This window comes from Sander vitreus, chromosome 22, assembly GCF_031162955.1.
Source record: "Sander vitreus isolate 19-12246 chromosome 22, sanVit1, whole genome shotgun sequence".
Taxonomy (NCBI): Eukaryota; Metazoa; Chordata; class Actinopteri; order Perciformes; family Percidae; genus Sander; species Sander vitreus.
In genome coordinates, this window is record NC_135876.1 from 1,417,809 (window position 1) to 1,437,851 (window position 20,043).

General features: G+C 42.5%; 1 protein-coding gene across 1 annotated transcript; it reads right to left on the bottom strand.

Annotated features, from left to right (window-relative positions):
• Positions 1-840: 840 nt before the first annotated feature.
• aoc1 (amine oxidase copper containing 1) lies at positions 841-19,521 on the bottom strand. The gene is made up of 5 exons (XM_078281179.1): positions 19,431-19,521; positions 14,463-16,001; positions 13,331-13,619; positions 11,451-11,583; positions 841-1,316 (listed from the first exon to the last, which is right to left on the bottom strand). Exons 2-5 carry the CDS (start codon positions 15,997-15,999, stop codon positions 1,047-1,049), a joined length of 2,229 nt encoding a protein of 742 aa, XP_078137305.1. The 5' UTR covers positions 16,000-16,001; positions 19,431-19,521; the 3' UTR covers positions 841-1,046.
• Between the last annotated feature and the right edge of the window lie 522 nt (positions 19,522-20,043).

The window sequence follows — 20,043 nt, forward strand, 5'->3', positions numbered from 1 at the left end:
AATCAACCTTCTTTTTGGCTGTTATATTTAGTTTGCTGGCTAACATAAACATGTTTATTAATCATTGTTTAATACAGAAACAATTAAATCAAAAACATGCAATATGATCAGGACATGTTGATTTATTTGGCACTTTATTAAATCTTTTGGTTGAGAACTGTTAAGTGACATTGATATGTTAGGAATGCATACATAAAGGAATAGTTACATGAGCTGTTATTGATTCTCTGTACATTGTGTCACATTGTATGTAAAGTTAGGTTTCCAGGGGCGATGGGGCAGCCAGGTGGTATCCTGGACTGTTTGCGGGGAAGGATCCGGAATCAGGCTGTTTGCTCTGTAAGGCCTGTTGTCTTTGCAGGAGAAAAAATCCCACCATGGGGACAAGACGAGCATAGTGAGGGACAGCAGTTTACAACAAGCAGGGCGGATACAGAGCATCCTGCATCCTGGATGCTTGCTGCTGCTAAACCTCAGCCATGGAGACCCAACATGGGATTAGAGGAGCTCTCAAGGCCCGCATACTCCCCTTCCCCCTGCCAGGTTACATGTGTACTTTGATTTGGTATGGTGGTACAGTAACTTTAACATTAACATTAACTTACATATAAATAATTTGGGTTAGAAATCCATGTTTTTCCTTCATTCAACACAGCAGGAAAGATTGGAGAGATACAGGGAGAAATGCATAACCAATGTGTGTGATTTATGCAACTTGCAATGTGTAGAGTCTGCAGCTAAATAACTATTTTTTTTATATATATATATATATAACCAGCCATGACAGGCTAATTTATGAAAAAAGAAAACACAAAATCTGCTTTTTTTTAAATGCTCTAATTCTTTATTCTTTTCTTAATACATGGATTTAGTTTATTTCACAAATTTAAACATTGCACAAAATCTCATAAGGCTGTCACATTGTAAGACATTGTGAAAAATAAATCTGACCTTATATATAATAAATTGATTGTTATATAATCTGAGGTCCTTCCAAAAATTGTTTTAGAGCCAAAATACTTTTTGGGAAACCCAAAAAAACACCTCTAGACTCCTGCAAGAGTGCCATTATAAAAGAATGGCTTGTTTGTCACACAGTGACCTACGACCTCAGGTGTCCATCTCTGGATCTTGGGCTTGCCATCCTGTCCCGGCCGGACAATGATGGTGCTTCTGGAAGACAACGAAGGGTCTTCATTGAAGAAGTTGAAGGGCCGGAGGAAGAAGCCCACTGCGTTGCCGGGTGTTGCCGTGTTGGGGATGTCTTCTGAATGAGGCACATGCAGGAAGCCCACTGTCACCCAGGCTACCAGGTCCTGCACAAAGGAGAGCAAATATTACATGAGAAGTTTTAGAATACGACACATTACAGGTGGGGTTTATCTACTTAAAAGTGCAAACAGAAGAAAATGTCAGCATTCATGAGTTACCAACATGGTGAGTGACCAAAAGTGATGAACAGATTCTTTGAGGAAGAGCAAACAATGACGTAACCTCTAAAATACCCCCACCCCCGCAATGTAAACCACAGTTTTAGGAATCCATTTGAAACATCACAAAGGATGCTGTCCATTAGTGGATTGTGACTCATGCACCAGTACAAAAGGGGGCATTTAGCTTGAATCATCACTAATCCCCCAAATCTCAAAAACCATATCATAATATGGTGATTGAACTGTTACCGGGGTTGGTGATCATAAGATGCTATTGTATCATCTAATAACGTTCTGGATAGACTATTGCTCACAGATTTTGAAGAAATTAAGTCTTAATTGACATTAGTGTTTGAAAAAAAAAGAATGGCTTTAAATGCACAGCATGTCATTTCTGACACCAGGGGGTCTCTCAATCAAAATAATAATAAAAGACACCAGACTTTGATGAATCATGTAAAGTAGAAAGTAGCATGGGATTATGGGAGTTGTCTTCATTAACAACCACCATTGAGATGAGAATCTATCTGACATGACTGAAGCTGAAATTATGTTCAAAGACAAGTAGTGTGTAACAACGTTTTATTCATTTTACATTCATTCATTCATGTTTATTTATGTTATGTAATTTCATTTTAAAGAAATTGCCACATAATTAGATCCTATTTGTGGTGGTAGGGGTGGAGGGGACACAGACCTTCAGATTACGTTTCCATAGGAAAGCGAGATGGCGATGCGCACGGACGCAGCAGCTCTCAGCTCTCGGTTTCGGTGTATAGTTTTCGTAATGGCATGGATGTTTTTGTGTGTACGAGTGTGTGTGAGTGAGATAAAACACACCTACACCCCAGCTACCACGCCACCATAAACAAACAAATGCAGGCCCATCCAGAGGGAGCCTTTATTGTGGCTGGAGACTTCAACCAAGTTTGCCTTAAGACTGTGCTCCCTAACTTTGTACAGTACGTACAGTGCTCCCCCAGAGGGAAGAACACATTAGACCATGTTTATTCCAACCTGAAGCAAGCCTACAGGGCAGTACCCCCCCACACCTGGGCATGTCGGACCATCTCTCACTGCTCCTGGTCCCTGCATACACCCCCCTCAGGAAGAAATCCAAACCTGCCACAAAGAACATTAAAATATGGCCTCTTTCAGCTTCAAGAGTGCTTTGAGCACACTGAGTGGAGCATATTGGATCATCTCAATCTACAGGAGCACATAGAGACTGTTCTGTTCTACATAAATATATATACCCCAACCAAAAACCATGGATGACATCGGATGTCCGGACACTCCTGAGAACCCTGAACTCTGCCTTCAAGTCAGGTGACAAAGAATAGTACAGCGTGGTGAGGGCAGAGCTGCGGAGAGGCATCAAATCCCTGTACACGTATGACTGCAAACCCATCCACACCTCCAATACCATCATTACATTTAATTAAAATTAAATTTGCGGATGACACTACAGTCATCGGCCTCATCAGTGGAGGGGATGAGACTGCATACAGGGACGAGGTCAACAGGCTGGCAGGTTGGTGCTCTGAACACAACCTGCTGCTCAACACCAGCAAAACTAAGGAGATGGTCAAAGACTTCAGGATACACAAGGGGGAACCAGCCCCACTGAGCATCAACGGGGACTGTGTTCAGCGGGTGTCCTCCTACAAATTCCTTGGGACATATATAGCAGAGGACCTCTCTGCCAACACATCTGCGGTGGTAAAAAAGGCCTGACAGCGACTCCACTTCCTAAGGATACTCAGAAGGAACCATCTGGAGGAGAAACTGTTAGTGGACGATTTCAATTTCATTCTATACCTGATGTGCAATGACAATAAAGATTCTTACTTTATCATATCTTATCTTATCTTATCTTATGCTGCAGCTCAAGTTCTGCTATCCACTGTACGTGTACAGTATGTACTTTGAGCACTGCTGTTCAGTGAACTCGTTAGGGGCCGAATTTTATTTTTTATTTTTGGAATCTTTGTGGGTCTACATAAAACAATTTATTTTATGTGGATGAATTCATAATTTATCAATTTTACCATTTGTTATCATTTCTATTGCTAGTCAGTTAGGAACAATAGTAAAACTGAACTGCTGGCAAAACACTTGAGAGAATTAGATGTTAATATATATAATATATAATTAGATAAATAAAGTCTAATGATTCATATTACACAAGTTCTGATCAGTCAGGAATAGGCATGGTTTGAAATATAAATAGCTATTTACAAACTGTGTGGGCTAAAACACAAGAAGCCTAATTTCCCTTTACAATAATTCACCACAGTTACAATCAGGGAGGCAAACTCATAAAAATATGCAATAATTAAGATCTGTATATATGATGGAATAGTGGCATTAAAATGTGCCAGATGCCACCAAATTTGTGCTTTTATGGCCAAAAGAAACTAAATATATAACATAGGCCTAATTGTTTTTAGACATTATAATGCAGAAATGTCAGATATTATATTGTTATTATACCAATTGAAATGGGTTAAAGGAAATTTTGGAAAATAGGTTTGCTTACGTTCATTTCAAGAACATTGAAATCAATCAAATGTCCTTCATGAGTATTGTGGACAGAAACTACTGTTCCTATTGACTTGTCGTCTTCTTGTGGAGATGTGTGACATAGACATTAACAGGTGATGTAGGAGTCCGGAGCAGAACTGCAGGACCAGCGGATTCAGGCTCTGGAGGACAGGTGCGCGGCATTAGCCGAGAGCAACGCTAGGCTAAGGGTGAAAACATTAGATCTCGAAAGCCACAGCCGCAGGAACAACATCAGAATAATCGGACTCCCGGAATCTATTGAAGGTCCGAGGCCTACAGCCTTCTTTGCAGACCTCCTCGTTGAATTGCTCGGCCAACAGACCCTCTCATCGCCTGAACTGGATCGAGCGCATCGAGCGGCTGGTAATTATTTGTCTCCATCGGTTCCAGATAAAGGAGATGATTGTATGGGAGGCCCGCAAAAGACGAGGCAATCTCCAATACCGAGGGTCGCCGGTGCACATTTACGAAGACTACACACCGGAGGTCCTTGAGCAACGAGCTAAGTACCGTGACGCCAAGTCAACGCTGTACAACCTGGGCCTCAGACCGTCTCTCCTGTTCCCGGCCCGCTTATAGATCACGCTGCCAAACGGAGCTAGGAAGAAGCTAGCCTCGCCCGAGGAGGCCGCGACCTTTGTGGCTAACTACCAGCAGAGTCCAGACATGGAGGCCGGCTAACTGGCTTCATCTCGGCTGATGGCTGGCTGCACTAGCTGTGTTGACTAGCCTTTTCCCGGGGCAGATCTACTCTACTTTACTGCAGGTTATGGTCCCTGAGCCAGGACTGAATTGAGACAATGTACAGCAGGTGAGCCCCCGGCTATTTGTTGAGCTAGCTATATGGCAGCTAACTAGCAGGCTAAAGGTCTGGGGCCCAGTGGATAACACTCCATAACTTTTGAGGGGCGAAACACTGAAGATGCTGGGCCAGAGACACAGTAAACTGAGTCTGTAATGCACTCGGACACTTTATGTTGTTAAGCCTGCCTTCATTTTTCCTTTAATTATTAATGTTGATGGGTTGATGTTTTTGCTCTGTTGCTATAGTTCAGCTACCTGCAGCATACTCTGCAGAATCACTTTATTTAGCCTTTTTTTCATAAGTTTATTTTTGGATCCTAACAGGTTGCCAGTTAACAATAGGTGGAGTTTCCCTCTAAATTTTTTCGGACTTTTTAGTCTTATAATTGTATTTGATATATACAGCCACATAGCTATGGGATATCCCTGGAGCATATTTTGTCATTTGCTGACATTGCATGGGGTACACAATGGTTGGCACTTTATTTTTATCTTTTATTGGGGTTACTGGGGTTTTAAACAGAGATGTGGGTATTGAGACAAAGAAAAGTATGGAATATGGAAGGGTTGATGTGGACAGGGAGGAGGGTTTGGGTGGGGCAAGTGGGGGGGGACCTAGATTTTTTGCTGGACATTGATCTGGGTGGGAGGAATGAAGCAGGGTGGGAGAGTCAGTGTTTTACATGTTTTTTTATACGTTTATTACTTAAATTCTCATTTACTGGTGCTAGGAGGGAATATGAACTGCGTCATGGACCCGGTACTAGACAGATCTAATCCGAAACCTGTCCCGCTCTCGAAAAATGGCGGCGACTCTCTCTGCCTTCATGGACCGGTATGACTATGTTGACCCCCTGGAGGCTCTCATACCCCTCTACCCAACAATACTCTTTCTTCTCCCATGTGCACCGTACTTACTTGCGTATAGATTACCTTATAATCAATCAGGGAGGCAAACTCATAAAAAATATGCAATAATTAAGATCTGTATATATGATGGAATAGTGGCATTAAAATGTGCCAGATGCCACCAAATTTGTGCTTTTATGGCCAAAAGAAACTAAATATATAACATAGGCCTAATTGTTTTTAGACATTATAATGCAGAAATGTCAGATATTATATTGTTATTATACCAATTGAAATGGGTTAAAGGAAATTTTGGAAAATAGGTTTGCTTACGTTCATTTCAAGAACATTGAAATCAATCAAATGTCCTTCATGAGTATTGTGGACAGAAACTACTGTTCCTATTGACTTGTCGTCTTCTTGTGGAGATGTGTGACATAGACATTAACAGGTGATGTAGGAGTCCGGAGCAGAACTGCAGGACCAGCGGATTCAGGCTCTGGAGGACAGGTGCGCGGCATTAGCCGAGAGCAACGCTAGGCTAAGGGTGAAAACATTAGATCTCGAAAGCCACAGCCGCAGGAACAACATCAGAATAATCGGACTCCCGGAATCTATTGAAGGTCCGAGGCCTACAGCCTTCTTTGCAGACCTCCTCGTTGAATTGCTCGGCCAACAGACCCTCTCATCGCCTGAACTGGATCGAGCGCATCGAGCGGCTGGTAATTATTTGTCTCCATCGGTTCCAGATAAAGGAGATGATTGTATGGGAGGCCCGCAAAAGACGAGGCAATCTCCAATACCGAGGGTCGCCGGTGCACATTTACGAAGACTACACACCGGAGGTCCTTGAGCAACGAGCTAAGTACCGTGACGCCAAGTCAACGCTGTACAACCTGGGCCTCAGACCGTCTCTCCTGTTCCCGGCCCGCTTATAGATCACGCTGCCAAACGGAGCTAGGAAGAAGCTAGCCTCGCCCGAGGAGGCCGCGACCTTTGCGGCTAACTACCAGCAGAGTCCAGACATGGAGGCCGGCTAACTGGCTTCATCTCGGCTGATGGCTGGCTGCACTAGCTGTGTTGACTAGCCTTTTCCCGGGGCAGATCTACTCTACTTTACTGCAGGTTATGGTCCCTGAGCCAGGACTGAATTGAGACAATGTACAGCAGGTGAGCCCCCGGCTATTTGTTGAGCTAGCTATATGGCAGCTAACTAGCAGGCTAAAGGTCTGGGGCCCAGTGGATAACACTCCATAACTTTTGAGGGGCGAAACACTGAAGATGCTGGGCCAGAGACACAGTAAACTGAGTCTGTAATGCACTCGGACACTTTATGTTGTTAAGCCTGCCTTCATTTTTCCTTTAATTATTAATGTTGATGGGTTGATGTTTTTGCTCTGTTGCTATAGTTCAGCTACCTGCAGCATACTCTGCAGAATCACTTTATTTAGCCTTTTTTTCATAAGTTTATTTTTGGATCCTAACAGGTTGCCAGTTAACAATAGGTGGAGTTTCCCTCTAAATTTTTCGGACTTTTTAGTCTTATAATTGTATTTGATATATACAGCCACATAGCTATGGGATATCCCTGGAGCATATTTTGTCATTTGCTGACATTGCATGGGGTACACAATGGTTGGCACTTTATTTTTATCTTTTATTGGGGTTACTGGGGTTTTAAACAGAGATGTGGGTATTGAGACAAAGAAAAGTATGGAATATGGAAGGGTTGATGTGGACAGGGAGGAGGGTTTGGGTGGGGCAAGGGGGGGACCTAGATTTTTGCTGGACATTGATCTGGGTGGGAGGAATGAAGCAGGGTGGGAGAGTCAGTGTTTTACATGTTTTTTTATACGTTTATTACTTAAATTCTCATTTACTGGTGCTAGGAGGGAATATGAACTGCGTCATGGACCCGGTACTAGACAGATCTAATCCGAAACCTGTCCCGCTCTCGAAAATGGCGGCGACTCTCTCTGCCTTCATGGACCGGTATGACTATGTTGACCCCTGGAGGCTCTCATACCCCTCTACCCAACAATACTCTTTCTTCTCCCATGTGCACCGTACTTACTTGCGTATAGATTACCTTATAATAGACAGGGCATTTACCCCATCAGTTTCCTCTATCCAGTACTCACCGATAACGGTGTCGGACCATTCAACTGTTATCCTGGACCTCCATTTTGATCATAAGCCAAAGGGATACAAGCTCTGGATCCTCTTTTGTTAGCTGAGGTAGACTTTTGCAAGTATGTATCAGCAATTATTACACTCTTCCTAGACACCAATCAGAGCGATGAGACCTCACTCTCCCTTCTCTGGGAAACGGTTAAGGCTTTCGTTAGAGGCAAAATTATATCGTTCACAGCTTATGCAGATAGAGCCCGTAAGGCCCGACGAGTAGAACTAGAAAGAGCTATAGCGGACCTGGACGACTCACTTTCAACCAACCAATCACCTGACTTACATAAGGAGAGGATAGTACTTCATACTGAGCTCGACCTCCTCTTGACAAAGGAAGCTGAACGAAATCTCCTCCGTGCGCGGGGATATATGTATGAGCACGGGGATAAAGCCAGTCGCCTCCTGGCCCACCAATTGAGGGCCAAGATGGCCTCAAATCAAATTACACAGATAAAAGACGATTCGGGCTCCCTTACGTCTGACCCAGAAACGATTAATGGTACTTTCAGGAAGTTCTACTCCCAGTTATATAAGTCAGAAGGTTCTTATGATGAAGCTCAGTTATCTCAGTTTTTGAAAAATTGGCCATGCCCAAAATATCTGATAGCGACCGTGAGATGTTAAACGCTCCCTTGCAGCTTTCAGAAATTAAAGAGGCAATACAGTTGATGAACAACGGTAAATCCCCGGGACCCGATGGGTACCCGGTTGAATTTTATAAGAAATTTTCAGACCAACTGGCCACATTATTGTTAGAAATGTTCAATCACTCGTACCACCTGGGCTCCCTGCCGCCCACCCTCACACAGGCTTCTATTTCTTTGATTTATAAAGCAGGCAAAGACCCCCTGAATTGTACATCGTACCGCCCGATCTCACTCTTATCCGTAGACGTTAAAATACTCGCTAAGGCACTGGCCCGCAAAATGGAGTCGGTCATGCCTTCAGTTGTATCAGAAGACCAGACGGGATTTATAAAGGGGAGGCACTCGTTCGCTAATGTCAGAAGACTTCTCAGCATCATTCACACCCCACATTCGCCTTCAAAACCGGAGGTTGTTCTATCTCTCGACGCAGAGAAGGCTTTTGATAGGGTGGAGTGGGCCTATCTGTTCTCCTCCCTCCAACAGTTTGGTTTTGGGGCAGATTTTACTTCTTGGATTCGGTTACTCTACTCCTCCCCCTGCGCATCAGTTTGTACTAACACCCAGCGCTCTGCGTCCTTTCCTCTCTTCCACGGGACTCGACAGGGATGCCCGCTTTCTCCACTCTTGTTTGCGGCTGCTATCGAGCCACTTTCGATTGCTCTGAAGGCAGAGGAGGGAATTAAGGGGATTCAGAGATGGGGCACAGACCACAAGGTCTCGCTATATGCCGACGATCTCCTTTTGTACATCCGTGACCCTCAGTCCAGTCTCCCACATGCTCTATCGGTCCTGAAGTCCTTTAGTGAGTTCTTGGGTTATAAATTGAACATCTCTAAAAGTGAGTGCTATGCTATCAACCAATTAGCTGTGGAGCTACCCCTGTCTTTAGATTATCGAATACAGGTTTCAAATATTTAGGCATTGCAATCACAAGATCCATCCGCGCATTACGAGAGCAGAACTTTACTGTCTTAACGACAACAGTCAAGTCAGAGGTGGAGCCATCTACCGCTATCCCTAGCCGGAAGAGTACAGACTGTTAAGATGAATATACTTCCTAGATACCTATATATTTTCCAATGTCTGCCTATTTTCTTACCCAGGTCATTTTTCACTGCCATAGAAAGTATTATCTCTTCGTTTATTTGGGCTGGCAATCACGCCAAAGCTGGTAGATCACTATTGCAGAGGAGCAGACCCCTTGGGGGTCTTGGCCTGCCTAGTCTTATTGGTTATTACTGGGCTGCAAATGCTCATAAGATTATGCTTTGGTTTACCTCAGCTCAGAGCGACTGGTGCCGGATCGAGGCCAAGTCGTGCTTCTCTTCTTCACTCCAGGCCCTGGCTTGCAGTAGTCTTCATTTTTCTCCGTCGCTTTATACATCTAATCCTATAGTAATTGGTACTCTGAAAATCACAAATTAGGCGCAACTCCGGCTGGCTCACTCTTTCTCAGACAACTCCTATTTGTGACAACCATTTATTCCTCCCTGCTAAAATTGACCCTAGGAGTGGTCTCCGATATCTCAGGGATATGTATGTTAATGGATGTTTTGTCAGCTTTGAGCAATTGCGTCAAACTTTTAACTTCAGCAGCTCTGATTTTCTAAGATACTTCCAGTTACAGGATTTCACTAGGACCCACTCCCCTCAATTTCCTCAAATCCTATCCCCAAGTGGCATAGATCTAATTATTAAGGCTGTAACTCTACACAAGGGCCATATATCTTACTTATATAACTTTCTCCATCTTTTGATTCTGTTGTTAACAAAATTAGGACCAACTGGGAGAACGAACTGAAAATGTCCCTGTCTGATGACTTTTGGAAAAAAGCCCTGCGGGCAGTCAATTCTTCCTCCAGCTGTGCTAGGCTTAGTCTTATTCAATTTAAAGTGGTGCATAGGATTCACTTTAGCAAGGCCAGGCTTGCCAAGATTTATCCTGGGGGCCCGGACGAGGGATGCAATAGATGCTCACAGACCCCTTGTGATTTGACCCATATGTTCTGGTCGTGCCCCAAATTGTTCAACTTCTGGCAGCTATATTTTGACGCGATCTCGAAGGTCTTGGCGTTGAGGATCTGTCCCTCCCCCCGTATAGCGATCTTCGGCAGACCTACGGATGGTCTCAAACTGACAGCAATTCAAGTCAATGTTATTGCTTTTACCTCCCTAATCGCTCGTCGGAGAATTCTGACTCTGTGGAAGTCACCCCTACCACTGTCGTTTAAAACCTGGCTATGTGACACATTGTCTCTCTTAAAACTTGAGAAGATAAAGTTTACTATTAGAGGCTCTACTGACAAATTTTACTCTCATTGGAAACCACTGATTGAGTATGTGAACCAGCTTTCCGTTAGGGAAGTGTCACTGTAGTGGCATAGTTAGTATTTGTCTGCATAGGTTCCTACCTCGCTATACCTCACTGTCCGCCCGCCACTCAATCCGCCGCATTGTAGGTGTAATTGAGCCATAGCCCTCATGATCCCTGCTGGTCCATGGATCCTAGCAACCTGGCGCAGCGCCCTGGGTGTCAGCAACTACTAACCTATTTCTACATTTCACTCAGTCCTCCTAATTTACTCATTCATTGTCTTTGTTATTTGCTGATTTGTTTCCTGACTTCGCTCTTTAAGAGCTATATGTATGTATGTGCGTGTGTACATATGCATGTGTGTGTATATGCATATATGTCTAGTAATTGACTCATTTACTTACTTAGTTTAATTTCTTATTATTTATCCTTTTTTGTTTGTTCTTTTTATTTATTTATTTATTTTTCTACGACCACGAAACCACGAAAGAACATTTGTTTTGAAGTACTGTTCATTCTGAAAACACAAAATGGAGACTTATGTTGTACTATGTTGTACTGGTTGAATGCTGTACCTAATAAAATATATGGGGAAAAAACAAAAACAGGTGATGTAGATGTGTGTCTAATATTGATGTACTACTGTACCTGGTTGACTATATCTTCATTGTTGCGGATGTAGTCCTCAAAGGACACAACAGGTTCCCATGGGTCACACTGGGTGTATATGCTGCTGCTGGTGGCTTCACTATCTTTATGGCGAGTCACAGCCAGAGGATACCTGCGGAGAGACAGTTTTTTTGTTCAGTTTGCCAAGTTATTCTACCATTTAGCATAGTAATCTCCCACTTGGTGTTTAGGAACACCAAGTGTTTTCCTGAGGCAACTTAAAATGACACCATAACTAGCAGCTGCAACAGTAGCCACTGCTGCCACAAGTAGTACGACACTGGGGCATTTAAATCTGTTGATATCTGAGCGGTGAGGGGTACCACATTATTCTAACAAGAAGCAGGAAACAATCAGAAAGAGGGAATAGTCTCTGACACAAGACAGAGATGGAGAGGAAAGGATGTGACATCACTTGCCATGCATATGGCTGATCTGATTACATGGCCGAAAACATCTGAACCCTCAGCAGCTGTGTGCTAAACTGTAGCTACTAACAGATAGAATTAATCTCCAAAGCCCACTGACTGAGTGTCTGACAACAGGTAATGGTCTGACCTCAACAGGGGTGACGACTCAAGCCATGGCAACAGGCAGTGAGTTACTCATCATGTGAATATGTCCCACTGACATTACAATCCACATCCTCTTCAAACACTACAGAAAATACACTCTGATGGTTGTTAGTATCTAACTTGACTCTGTTGATAACGATAAGTCCCATATTGGAGAGCTGGCAAGCTACCATAATTCACTGAAGAGCTGATAAATAAAGTGAACTCTAATGTTTGTTTACTTTGTACCAGTAACCCTCATAATGTTAAAATATTTCCTAACTATTTACTTTGATAGCCCAGCAGTGATAGTCTACTATAAGGTAACAAATGACAATATTCAACTAAATGTTGCTGCACCTCTGTTGACTCTCTCTAACTCTGTTTTAAAGCACCCATATTATGCTCATTTTCAGGTTCATACTTGTATTTTAAGGTTGTACCAGAATAGGTTTACATGGTTTAATTTTCAAAAAACACCATATTTTTGTTGTACTGCACCGCTCTCCCTGCTGCAGATCCTCTTTTCAGCTGGTCTCTGTTTTAGCTACAGAGTGAGACCTCTTTTCTTCTTCTTCTTCTGTACTATCTTTGATTGCACTCGGACATGCTCAGTAGCTCAGATGTAGATCATGTCAGCTAGCTAGCTCCATAGACAGTAAAAGAAAGGCTGTTTCTCCACCTTCGGTCAGTTACAAGGCAGGATTAGCTGGGAGACTTCTAAATGAGGGCGCACATGGAAGTAGTTCTTTTGTAGATTATGGTGAACTTGTGTGTGTTGTAGCAGTGCTTTGCTATTGAGAACGAGGTAGCATGCTAGCATTAGCGTTAGCATGCTAACGCTAACGCTACGAGCTAACGGTTGCGGTTAGCCAGCTTGTTTAGGCTTGTGACGTCACAAGCCGTGCCGATTTTGAACAGTTCACCCGGAGACTGAAGGCAGGACACATTCAGAGACCATATCTCACTCAACTCACTCTTTTTACAAAGTTTGTATGCGTGTGGAAGCACCAGAGACACAAAAGAACATCCCAAATCCCAGAAAAAGTGTTTTTTTCATAATATGGGCACTTTAAACTGATTTCTAACTCCCTCCATATCCAGAAATGCTCAAATGCACAGAACCTGAAACTTACCCCAATGTGTCTAAACATATCAAGTATGACTGAATTTGGGGGAAGTATAAGATGTTGGACAAGCCATCTGGAATGGTGGCAACAATAAAAACATGGCATATTGGGTTTAAATATTTTACTCCTACATCATGTATTTTTCTAGCTACATAGGGATAAACATTTGTATTACCTTGCCCAACTAATGCCATTTTCCTCTCTCCAGCCTCTTGGAAGGACACTGTGGGCATGTGAGTTCAACTGAATCCGGTATCCCTTCTGGTGTCCCCATTTATTTTTCTCATTGGCATTGTAAAAGTGCACATAACGGGGGAACTTTTTGCCAAAGCGGAAAGCGGCAGATCGCTCGGTCTTGTGCTCTGTTCTGTGGAGTTTGGACTGGACAATGAAATGCTTTGGGCTCCAGGGATTGGTGAAGTTGACAAATTTCAGATCCATCGTCTCAAAGCTGTTCTCTCGCCCTGTGTCGTGAAGGCAAAGAGTTCTCAAGTGAAGTTAGATGTCAGGGTATAATTTGAGACAATATACAGTATTTACATTTGCATCAGAAGTCTCCGGTCCTAGGATTAAGTAATTGAATTATGTATGGCAGATTGCCTTGATCTCAGATAGCCTTGATCACACATTTCAACAGAAGAGTCTCACAGCCTTGATAGGCTAAGCCACGTCTTTGTCTGTTTATGACTGGGTAAAGTCCGGAAAAACATTTTTATCTGGACTGGCAACAATAAAAGTGTCAAAGCTAAGTTTCTGTCTTACCTCATTTCACAGCCCTCAGCTTAAAAAAACTCACTAAACATAATTATTAGGATTGATGTAAATGGAATAATTTGTCACTTTGAAGACCACACTGGGGGCATACTTGTAACCCATTGTATTCTTCACAGAAATATTGTGTGATGGTTTCCAAACACTATTATCAGTGTTTTTTCCTAGTTTTTTTATGACCAGTTGCAACAATTAATGTCATACTCACTTTCAACATGTGTGCATAGCAACTAGAGTATGGGAAATAATTGTGGTTATGGAAAATAAATAATGGTTAAGGTATGGTTAGAGTCTTGCTACTAAAACATTTGGTTCAGGTTGGGGAAAGATTGTGGTTGTTACAGTAAATAAAAAGCAAATGTTAATTGTAGGGTGTGACAGGTCCGGTCTGGGACATAATTCGTGAGGTGCAGAATCATTCCATAATGCTGTAATTCATAGGATACCGGGTTTTCCACTGATCTTGAATTTAGTTTTTTTTTTAAGTCAAAGGTCAATAAAGAGATACTGCTTTACAATTGTAACATAATACTCACCAGCAATATCCAGGTCCACTTTATAATGGATGAGGTGTGTGTGCAGGTTACCCAGCACATAGTTGTACACCTTGGTACCATAGTGAAGTCCGTTAGGTGTAAAGAAAGTGGCATGGATGTATCCGGTAGCGCTGACCTTTACCTCCATCACCCCATTCTGGTAGAAGAGGAAGTCCCAGATGTAATCATAGTTGTAAACCGTTGAGGTTGTCCGCAACACCAGCACCGTGTTATCCAGCCCTCCATAGAAGTTGTATCCACCCTTGAAGTCAGAGTTAAAATGCCTTCTCAAAGGCATAGCAGTGGTCATCTCAAAGATACAGAGTGCATTTTTGTGGTGCACAGGTTTGTCGGTGTCATAGTAGTGGTAAAGGTCCACAAAGGTGGCAATTTCTGGACAGTCGATTCCAGGCGCCAGCTCGTAGGATAAGGTGCCCATTGCCCAACCAGCATCGATGTACTTTGTTTGCATGGCAGCGGGAGTATCACCAGAATAGAAGGCAATAGCTTCTTGGAGGCTGATCTCATAGGCAATCCTTTCTCCATTAAAACGAAGATCAAAGACTTGAAGCCCAGCGGATGAGCGGACTCGGTAGGCGAAAGACCATCCGGCATATTCAACAAAGTTGCGGTCAACTTCATAGCGAGGTCCTTGAGGCTCAACAAGCTTCGGACCATGGATATTAGTGCGAGTGTTGCTGTGGCCCCGGGGGATGTAGGTGGAGTAGAGGTCCTTGTCGTCATGATCGGGCAGTTTGATCTTCTCCACACCTCCTGATTCATATTTTTCTATCAGTTCCTCAACACTGTCAAAGTACATGCTGTTGTACCAGACCTTCTCAACAGTCCACTTTTCTGGATCCAGATCCTGGTGGTTGATCAGAACTTCGAACCCAACTGGGTGGATGAAATACCCCTCCACAAACTTCTGCAACATGATCCAGCTTCTCCTCTCACCTGGATCCAGCCCACGGGGAGCTATGTCTGAGAACGTCAGGCAACGGTCAGAGCAGTTAGTGTAGGAAAACCCTCCTGTGGTCTCAAACAGGAGCTTGTGAGCTTTAATCGCAATCTTCTCGAGGAAATCATCAATATAGTCGTACTCTACTGTAGAAATAGGCCTTGACTCAAAGCGGACAGGCCTATCCCCCTTGAAAGTCTTGACTTCGTGGGTCTTTGGGGTCGGCAGAGGACTGACAATGTACTCAGTGATGTTGGGGTTGGTTTGGTTCCCGAACTGGATGATCACACGCGCTTGACGTGGGGGTTTGGCCTGTCCACGGTCCAGAGCTCTCAGGGCTTCATGCTTTCTTGGCAGATGGAGTTCTATCAGGAGGATGCTGTTTTTCATCAGAGTCTTGCTATGAGCATCAGTGAGCTCCAACTCTTGAATACCATGCAGGTAGGCCCGAACAGCTTTCATCTCACGTACTGTGAGGTCGGCAAACATAGGAGCGCCATGATGAGCCCAATCTCTTGATGTAGATGCACTACAACCAGCCAAGCAGACCAGCTGCAGTAGACAGAAAAGCCTCATGGCTGTAATATAATGACAAAACAATATCAAACATGAATTTAGTGGATGAAAAAGAAGAATTAGATTTATGTTACGAGAATTCACGCATATTTTTAACAGTTTGATTTAGGGAGTTTCGGAAAGATTTTTTTTAATTTACACTCTATTCAAACTATTCTATATCCTAAAGCAGGGGTCTAATATGCTTTTAGACCATGGCCCCTGTTGTGTCAAAATTTGATAAATCTGGTTTTTAATTGTATTATGGGGACACATACAACGTGTATCAATGTGATATAGATAGGAGATGTCAATGTATCTGCCTGGTGGGAGTCACAGACTTTCTCTCTCCTAGTGCTTCCCTCGGCTGTCTTCCTCACTGCTACACATAGACTCTCCCCCCTTCGTGCAAGCACTCAGTCGTGCTACACAGCCGCAGACATAAAGACTGGCGAGGAGGCCATGCCCCAAAGATGAACTTTAGAAAACTTAACTTCAGCTAAAAATAAGCTAAATCAGCAATATGCCTCCAACAAGTGGAAATTCCCCAAAAGGAGGGCCTTCAAGGTAGGCAATTGAATTGTTACACAGCATGTTCTGAAGGTGGTCATTGGAGGGTTTTTCTGGGGGATAGTCTGTCTTAGGCAAATATAAGCTGCAGTAGAACAAAGAAATCTTTATCAAGTTTTCCGGTACTTGCTCAGGTTTATTGTGTATAGAATTCCTTTCGAAGCACATTAAACTCTCTTTTTCACATCTGACTCTGACTCTTTTTTTAGTCTAGGGGGAGGGTCACCCAACTTTTGCATTCATGAAAACAGCAAAATTTCAAAGTGGCTTGTTTGGTGCATATTCATCCATGTAGATCAATGTAACTCTCTCAGTTTCGGCCCCTATTGCTAGCAGATGGGTCCCTCCCTGTTTAGTCAGCCAGACAATTTGAGCTGTAGCTTTAGAGACCGTGGGATTTCCCAAACTGAATAAATCCCAACCGCACAATATAAACACAAAACTGCTTTGCTAGCTCCATCGTGTTGTAACTAAGACATCTGCTGAAAAAATAATTGTATTCATTAGCATGATTGCTGTACTGTTTAGGTTAAAAACATCCAAAACACCGTACGAAAACATAACGAACCAGACGCAAACTTTTATTTTGAAAAGTCGAAGCTCGCGCCCCGGACAGCACCAGCCGGCGGGTATGAGACAGGAGGTCCCCAGGCTGCAGCCATACCCGACTCAAATATCCTTTCGGTCCCGGTGATCGTTTGTGAAATTGTGCAAACAACGAGGTGAAGGAGTGGTAGCATGCAAGCTCCCAAATTTACGCTAATGTTACTGAGAAAATCTACTGAAATGGCCACCATAACAGAGGAGTGTGATGTGAAAGATGATAATGCAGAGGTTTAGTCACATTATGTCATGGCTGTAGAAAAACAATGGGCACAAAACTCCTCCAGTGGCCCCTTAAATAAATAACGAACAGTCCCTAAGGTCCGCGCCTATAAATCTGGCCTTGAACCGCGGACCTATAATTTTTTTTCAACACCCCCTTAGCTGAAAGAGAGACGGAGCAGGGACCCCCTATTACATATTGTATCAAATTTAGTTGCATATTAAACTGGGCCAGATGGATGAAAATTGATGTACAGTATAGATATTCATGTACAGTTGAAACCAGATATTTACATACACAAAACACAAAAACTTTTATTTCTTTACTGTCATACATTAAATCAGAGTAAACTTTTTCTGTTTTAGATCAATACATTTTAACATATTTTTTGCATTTGTTAAATGTCAGAATCGAGCGAGGGAGAATTTCTATGTATTTTATTTATCACTTTCATCAAAGTCAGAAGTATACATACACTAAGTTTATTGTGTCTTTAAACAAAAAGAAAACTCCAGATGATTCCATTCTGAGCTTAAGAAGCTTCTGATAGGTTAATTGATTCCATTTGAGTTAATTGGTGGCACACCTGTGGATGCATATAAAGGCACACCTCAAACACAGAGCCTCTTTCTTTGACATCATAGGAAAATCAAGAGAAATCAACCAAGACATCAGGAAAAGAATTGTGGACCTCCACAAGTGTGGCTCATCCTTAGGTGCAATTTCCAGATGCCTGCAGGTCCCACCTTCATCTGTTTAGACAATAATACGCAAGTATAAAAAACATGGGAATGTACAACCATCATACCGCTCAGGAAGGAGACGGATTCTGAGTCCCAGAGAGGAACGTTTTTTGGTGCGAAATGTTGCGAATCAATCCCAGGACAACAGCAAGAGACCTTGTGAAGATGCTAGCTGAAACTGGTAAGACAGTGTCATTATCCACAGTAAGGTTACTCTGGGAGAAGAAAGCCATTACTTCAAAACCACCATAAAAAAGCCAGACTACAGTTTGCAACTGCACATGGGGACAAAAATCTTAATTTCTGGAGACGTGTCCTGTGGTCTGACGAAACAAAAATTGAACTGTTCGGCCATAATGATAAACGGTCATTTGGAGGAAAAAGGTACCCTTTGGCATCATGAGAAAAGAAAATTTTGTGGATATATTGAAGCAACATCTGAAGACATCAGCCAGGAAGTTAAAGCTTGGGCACAAATGGGTCTTCCAAATGGACAATGACCCCAAGCATACCTCCAAATTAGTTACAAAGTGGCTTAAGGACAACAAAGTCAAGGTATTGGAGTGGCCATGACAAAGCCCTGATCTCAATCCCGTAGAACATTTGTGGGCAGCACTGAAAAGGCGAGTCCGGGCAAGAAGGCCTACAAACCTGATCTAGTTACACCAGTTCTGTCAAGAGGAGTGAGTCAAAATTTCAGCAAACTATTGTAGAAAGCTTGTGGAAGGATACCCAAAACGTTTGGCCCAAGTGAAACAGTTTCGGGACAATTCTACCAAATACTAAGGAAGTGTATGTATACTTCTGACTTTGATGAAAGTGATAAAAAAAATACATAACAATTCTCCCTTGCTCAATTCTGACATTTAACAAATGCAAAAAATATGTTACAAAAGTAATTTCTCCCATTTCCTCTCTTCACAGCTGGATAAGCAATTCTTATTTGGGCACTTCTCACTCTATTTGCTTTTATTATATCAGTCTCTCCTCTACTTCTCCACAGGAACGCAAACAGTATATATGAGCCTCTGTTATAAGACATTCACAGTCAATATGGTCTATCTCTATGCTCTTTGCTTGTCTTCCTGCACTGTTTTGACATGAACTTCCAAGATAATATTCATCTAATTCCAATATTCCCATAAAGTTCTAAAAGCAATTTGTCACATGCTTCAGAACTAATTAGCATTTATAAAATTTTTACACAATAGCATTTATGTAATAATGTTAATAACTTTGGAGTAGTTTCATGCTTCCTTAAAAAAACATGCACTTCTGATTCAGGAACAAAGAAATAGACCAAGCTACTGTACCTATAGTCGTCGGCCTGCTTCACGTGCTTTGTATAACAAGGGTGATCAGTCAGGTCCTCCTGCTTCAGCAATTGAAGAAACCTTTCTAATGGAAACATGACTCAGTGCACTGCAACTAATATTTAACCACCTACTTTGCATTGAGGGAGGCTGATGATTGGTCAACAGCAGGTTGTAAATATGATGAAATAACATGCAGAAGGCAGGTTTATTTGTCAGCGCAATGCAGTGCAGTGCAAGATGTGAATAAATCAAAGACATTTTTTAATGTAAGGAAATGTCAAACCAAAGTTTTCATACCTGATTTAAAGTGAATGTGATTTACAGCAGATGTCAGGTTTGTTTAAGATATGTGATGCACAAAAAGTTAATACTGTTTAGTTTTTGGGGAGGTGATCAGTGTTTCTGCCAAGACTAACTAGCCTCATGCCAAAGCCACTGACGAGGTGGGGAGTTTTGAAGAAGCTGGACAGGAAGCTTTCTAAGTGCTAAAACCGGTGTGTTTATTAAAGGTCCTATGACATGCTGCTTTTTGGATGAGAAGACCTTTACTAGCCAACTCACATCTATTTACTTTATCTAACATGTTATCTAAACATACCCCTTATAAGCC